At 48.8% G+C, this 6,407-nt stretch overlaps 1 protein-coding gene across 1 annotated transcript in view; it reads left to right on the plus strand.

Moving 5' to 3' along the window:
* LOC106810529 (glycogen synthase kinase-3 beta-like) overlaps positions 1-6,407 on the plus strand; it is a gene marked incomplete in the record, with an annotated part of 29,863 nt that overhangs the window by 19,651 nt on the left and 3,805 nt on the right. Inside the window, 1 exon segment of the mRNA XM_014813909.1 lies at positions 5,300-5,490. Coding sequence (XP_014669395.1) covers positions 5,300-5,490 — 191 coding nt within the window.

Raw genomic sequence — 6,407 nt, forward strand, 5'->3', positions numbered from 1 at the left:
GATACACTGTTAGAGAACAAGAGGGTGTAGGCGGAGGTGTAGGGGAGTGTAGGGATAAATACACTGTAGAGACAGAGAGGGTGTTAGGGGGCGGAGGGCGCTGTAGGGATGATACACTGTTAGAACAGAGAGGGTGTAGGAGATGCGGGTGTAGGGATGTGCAGAAGCCAGGACGCAGCAGCTGAGACCAGAGCATCTGATGGCGTCTGACCCCATGTCATGAAATTGATTCCGCATTCATCAGAAGGTGTAGCATGACAGTCACACTGACACTTGAACTAATTGAGAAGGGCAGTTTTTGATTGAACTTCTTAATGACATGAGTTCTGCTACTGTAATACAAGATACTGCAAGAGGATTTGAAAGCTTTTAAATATTTCGGAAACTTATTTAACTCGTCAGGGTTTGTTCTTTCGTTGTTGTTGTCGTAATCTAGCTTAATGCTATTGCGATTATTTGCGCAAAACACATTACTCATAGTAAGGATACAAATAAATTATTTAATTAATGTAGGGCAACCGGCCACCCGAAAAATCCATTTGGCCACCTGGAAAAAAAAGTTTCACGGGGCAAGCCCTGATGGTTCACAACGCTTCATACACAGGTGAGCAGGAGAGACGTGGATGGTTCATCACCTCATACACAGTGGGCGGAGTAGGACGTCGATGGATGGTTTAGCACCTCATTACACAGTGGGCAGAGAGACGTGGATGGTTACACACCTGATACACAGCGTGGTGCAGGAGAAGTGGATGGGTTGGTTCACACGCATACACAGGTGTGGCAGGAGAGACGTGGATGGATGTTCACACCTCATACACAGGTGGGGCAGGAGAAATGTTGATGGTTCACACCTCATACACAGGTGGGCAGGAGAGACATGGATGGGTGGTTCACACCTCATACACAGGTGAGCAGGAGAGACGTGGATGGTTCACACCTCATACAGCGAGGTGGCGAGGCGGAGAGAATGTGATGGTTCAACACCTCATACACAGGTGGCAGGAGCAGACGCCATGGATGTTTCCACACCTCATACACAGTAAGGTGGGCAGGAGAGACGTGGATTGGTTACACCTCATACACGGTGGCCAGGAGAAAATGTTGATGGTTTCAGCACCTTCATACACAGGTGGGCAGGAGAAGACAATGGAATGGCGGTGCGTTCAGCACCTCAATACTACAGGTGAGCAGGGAGAGAACGCGGTGATGGATTATCACAAACCTCTATAACACAGGTGCGCAGGGAGAAATGTTTGATGGTTCACACCTTCTTAATACACAGGTGGGGCAGAGGAGAGACGTGGCATGGTTCACACTCAATACACAGGTTGCGGCAGGAGAAATTGTTGGATGGTATCAGCACCTCATACACAGCGTGGCAGGAGGAGACATGATGGGTGGTTCACAACCTCATACAACAGGTGAGAGGAGAAGACGTGGGATGGTTCACACCTTCATACACAAGGTGGCAGGAGAATGTTGATGCGTTCACACCTCATACAACTATGGTGGGGTAGGGAGACGTGGAGATGGTTCACACCTCATACAAACTAGGTGGGCAGGAGAAATGTTGATGGTTCACACCTCAATACACAGGTGGCAGGAGAGACGTGTGATGGTTCACGACCATGCATCACACAGGTGGCGCAGGAGAGATCGTGTATGATTGAGACTCATTATCACAGGTGCGGGCAGAGAGAGATTGTGGTACGATTCACACCTGCATACCACAGGTGGTCAGGAGAGACGTGTATGCATGACACCCGCCTAACTATTGTACGGTAAGGTTACATGGTTGGCGGGTGCCAATCACCTTGAATCTCTTGTCCTGCAGCACTTCTTGATGGCCGACCTGGCCTCCCGCTGCTTGCAGCAGGCGTGCCCTGGGTAGACGACGCTCGCGAAACGAGCCGTTCGATTCACCTTCGTGTCGGTGTAAGGGAGACTCTTGCCGGCCGGCGTCGGCTCCTGGCTCCCGGCGTTCGCCAGCCACCGTCGTGCATTGCTTACCGCCCATTCTTTATCTGCAGGGCAAAACAGCAGGTCGAGTCAGGTGTCGCGCACTGGGGAGTCAAATGTTTAATGTTGTTAGAACTGGGCTATGTCATGGGTCGATAATCATAAGGGGCCGTGGCCGATTGCCCGTATGATTAAGGCTGGGGTCACACATTATCTAATACTTAGCAAGCCCGACTAGCCCCGTAGAACAATGCCACACCGCCCCAGCCATGCAAACCGTCCACCGGCACGCTAAGCGAGGATGAAAAGTTTACCGCAGTATCGCTCAACGTTTGTGTCAAGCTTGTGTACAAACAGTGACCCGGGTCCATGAGTGTAACCTCCGCTTTGACAACATGGCGATTCTAATCCGTTACCAGCGGTCATCTGCACTATGAGGGGTCCAATTAACTCATTTCCCTGGCACATTTTACATCAAAATCAGTCCGGCTTTTTCCTATCATATCTTCCGTAAATAAACATCTGATACAATTTCAGTCTATTTATTTTTTTAAATGCTACGGTATCTGAAGGAATTGATAGCGGGGGCCTGTAATTTACGCTGGCGCGTCCTGTTAGATCCCTTACCTAACAGCGCCGGCTGGCTGTATAATTTTCCAAACTAAATTTCTACCGCTGGTAGATGCTTGCCGCCTGCGTGCGATAGAATTTGGGAGACCGTCAGTCAAGTTCCGAGCGGGTCAGTAACGCAGTGGTCTATGAGGGAAGGACACTCAAACGCAATGTTCCCTTTTAAGGAAGAAATACTAAGCGAATTGTCGCTTTTGAAAAAGAACACTACAGCAAATGCTTCCTTCGAAGGAAGCACACATAATGGCAATGGTTTCATTCGAGGAAAGGCGCACTAATGAAGACAATGTTCCTCGAGGAAGGTCACCAAAGGCAATGTTCCTGTCAAGGAAGGTCACCAAAGGCAACGTTGCTTCGAGCGATGGTCACCAAAGACAATGTTTCTTTCGAGAAGAACACTAGGCAATGCTCTTCAAAACATAGGTGCCGCGAGCGACAGCGCAACTAAACGTCTACTGCCGGTGAAATTCTGTCGGTAGAGTGGTGGGATTCTAGTAGAACCTTGTTAGTCCCAAATGTGTTCACATACACGCCAAAAACAGTGGAAATGCACAGGGATGGTATTCGGAACCTTCTTCATAGGAAATTTGTTCGTTGGGATCGTTATGAAAGTTGGTCCACGACCTGATGCGCGCGTACGTTTAAGTGTCTCAGATTAAAGATCGGAGCTCCATCCGATTACGTGTAAGCAACAACTATTTGCAAAGACCAGTAATAGTAAGCACTCATCCATTTACCTAGCCAAGCCTACAGGCTGCAATAGAGAGGCTGGCCACCTGCTATACCAATTAACGCAGGCAAAGAACTACAGCAGTACCACACAGCTATGCACTGGCAGTGGCCACTGGCAGTGGCATACGTTACATGTAACATACTGGACAGTTACAGAATGCCATAGAAATTATACGATCTTAAAGAGCATAAACCTATCTTTCCACCTAAATTTAGCTTTTGTAAATTTCACTTGTGACATTGTAGCCCTCATTACATCCAGGCATGTATAGATTTCTACTAGCAAAGACCCGGCAGTCAAATTGCTTCTAACAGACAGTAAACAATCCATGTTTAAGACCTCATCCTCTTGAGGTCAAAAGTTATCCACACTTACTCTTCGCTCATGTCAGCAGAAGGCTACATTCATGCGTCCTATTCAATAAAGCCATAAAAATGCCTAGGTCACCGGCTCTAAACAAAAAAGTTTTCAATCGCCCTCCGTCAGACCATGTTCTAGAAAAATGTCTAAAATCTGCCCTGTGGCCCATTGACATTTGACCTGTGACCTCCAATTTCGGCAGCAGTGATGGCTTTTTCCTACCATTGTATGCTATACACGCGACGTATCACGGAGCGCTATGTCGAGCCATTTAGATTTGTATGCCGCCCAATTCTGCATTTTCCTCCCTATACCTTAAGTATAAGGAGGCGAATGTTCGCCCTTCTTTTACACCTCTGACCATTTGACCTTTGACTCCCAGCTTTCGACATCCCAACTCGTTTTGACGATCCCCTCCCGACAGCGTCGGGGTCGTGCGGTGGTCTCCCGAATATCGTGACCGTACGTCGAGCGCGGATTAAGATTTGTGCCCAACTGTTGACGCAGCGGACGCCACGCTCGACGCGACGCACGCACGCACTGGAGCAGATTCACCGCAGTAGACGTTAGATGAGCGCTGTCGCTCCGCGGCACTTGTTTTGAAGGAGCATTGCCTTAGTGTTCTTCCCTCGAAGGAACATTGTCTTGGTGACCCTCGCTCGAAGGAACGTTGCCTTGGTGACCTTCCCTTGAAGGAACATTGCCTTGGTGACCTTCCCTCGAAGGAACATTGTCTTGGTGACCCTCGCTCGAAGGAACGTTGCCTTGGTGACCTTCCCTTGAAGGAACATTGCCTTGGTGACCTTCCCTCGAAGGAACATTGTCTTCTAGTGCGCTTTCCTCGAATGAACATTGCCATAGTGTGCTTCCTTCGAAGGAACATTGCTGTAGTGTTCTTTTTTCAAAGGAACATTGCGTTAGTATTCTTCCTTAAAAGGAACATTGCGTTAGTGTCCTTCCCTCATAGACACTGCGTTACTGCCCCTCGAACTTGACTGCGGTCTCCCGAAATTCTTGATCGCACGCAGGGCAGCACTACCAGGGGTAGAAATTAGTTTGAAAATTTACAGGCCAGCCGGGCCTGTAGGTAAGGGATCTAACAGGACCGCCAGGTAAATTACAGGCCCGCATCATTCCTCAGATACCGTAGCATTTAAAAAAAATAAAAGACTGAAATTGTATCAGTGTTTATTTACCGAAGATATGATAGGAAAAGCCGGACTGATTTTGATGTAAATGTGGCAGGAAATGAGTTAATTGGACCCCTCATTAGTGCAGATGACCGCTGGTAACGATTAGAATCGCCATGTTTCAAAGCGGAGGTTACACTCAGGACCCGGGTCACTGTTGTGCACAACTTGACACAAGTGAGCGATACTGCGGTAACTTTTCATCCTCGCTAGCGTGCCGGGGACGGTTTTGCATGCTGGGGGTGGATTTTCTACGGGCTAGTCGGGCTTGCTAGTATTAGAAATGTGTGACCCGAGCCTTAACATACGGGCATCGGGCCCACGGGCCCCTTATGATTTCGACCCATGACTACCCAGTTCTAACAACATTAAACATTTGACTCCCAGCGCGACACCTGACGTCGACCTGTGTTTTGCCCTGCAGATAAAGATGGCGGTAAGATCACGACGGTGGTGGCGACGCCGGGGCCGGAGCCCGACCGGCCGCAAGAGGTCTCCTACACCGACACGAAGGTGATCGGTAACGGCTCGTTCGGCGTCGTCTACCAGGCACGCCTGTGCAGCAGCGGGGAGCAGGTCGCCATCAAGAAAGTGCTGCAGGACAAGAGATTCAAGGTGAGTTGCACCCGCCACCCTGTACCTACCGTACATAGTAGGGGTGTCAATCATCCATGTCTCTCCTGCCCACCTGTGTATGAGGTGTGAACCATCAACATTTCTCCTGCCCACCTGTGTATGAGGTGTGAACCATCCACGTCTCTCTCCTGCCCACCTGTGTATGAGGTGTGAACCATCAACATTTCTCCTGCCCACCTGTGTATGAGGTGTCAATCATACACGTCTCTCCATCCACGCTGTGTAGAGAGTGTTGAACATTCACACCGTCTCTCCGTGCCCACCCCTTGATAATGAGGTGTGAACATCCAAACATCTCTCGCTGCCACCTGTGTAATAGAGGTGTGCAACCATCCCGTCTCTCTGCCCACCCTGTGTTATGAGTTTGAACACCCATCCACCTCCTCTCCGTGCCCACTCTGTGTAATGAGTGTCACATACCACGGTCTCTCTGCCCACCGTATGAATGTGTTGAACCATCCCAGTCTCTCCTGCCACGATCTGTGTATGAGCGTGTAACCATCCGGGCTTGCCTTAACTTTTTTTCAGGTGGCCAAAATGATTTTCAGTGGCCCTGGTCTACATTTATTAAATAATATTCGTATCCTTACAGTTGAGTAATGTGTTATGGCAAATAATCGCATAGTAGCATAACTAGATTACGGGACACACATACAACTGAAAGAACAAAACCCGACTGAGTTAACTAAGTTCCAAATATTTAAAAGCTTTCAAATCGTCTCGCAGATCTTATTAAGTAGCATGAACTCATGTCATAGAGTAAGTCCATCAAAACTGCCCTTCAATTATCAATTCCGGTGACTGTCCATCACACCTTCTGATGAACGGAATCAATTCTGCCAGGGTCGAGACCCTCAGAGTCTGGCTCAGCTGCTGGCTCCTTCTGCAGCATCCTA

Source organism: Priapulus caudatus, unplaced genomic scaffold, assembly GCF_000485595.1.
Source record: "Priapulus caudatus unplaced genomic scaffold, Priapulus_caudatus-5.0.1 Scaffold449, whole genome shotgun sequence".
Classification (NCBI taxonomy): Eukaryota; Metazoa; Priapulida; class Priapulimorpha; order Priapulimorphida; family Priapulidae; genus Priapulus; species Priapulus caudatus.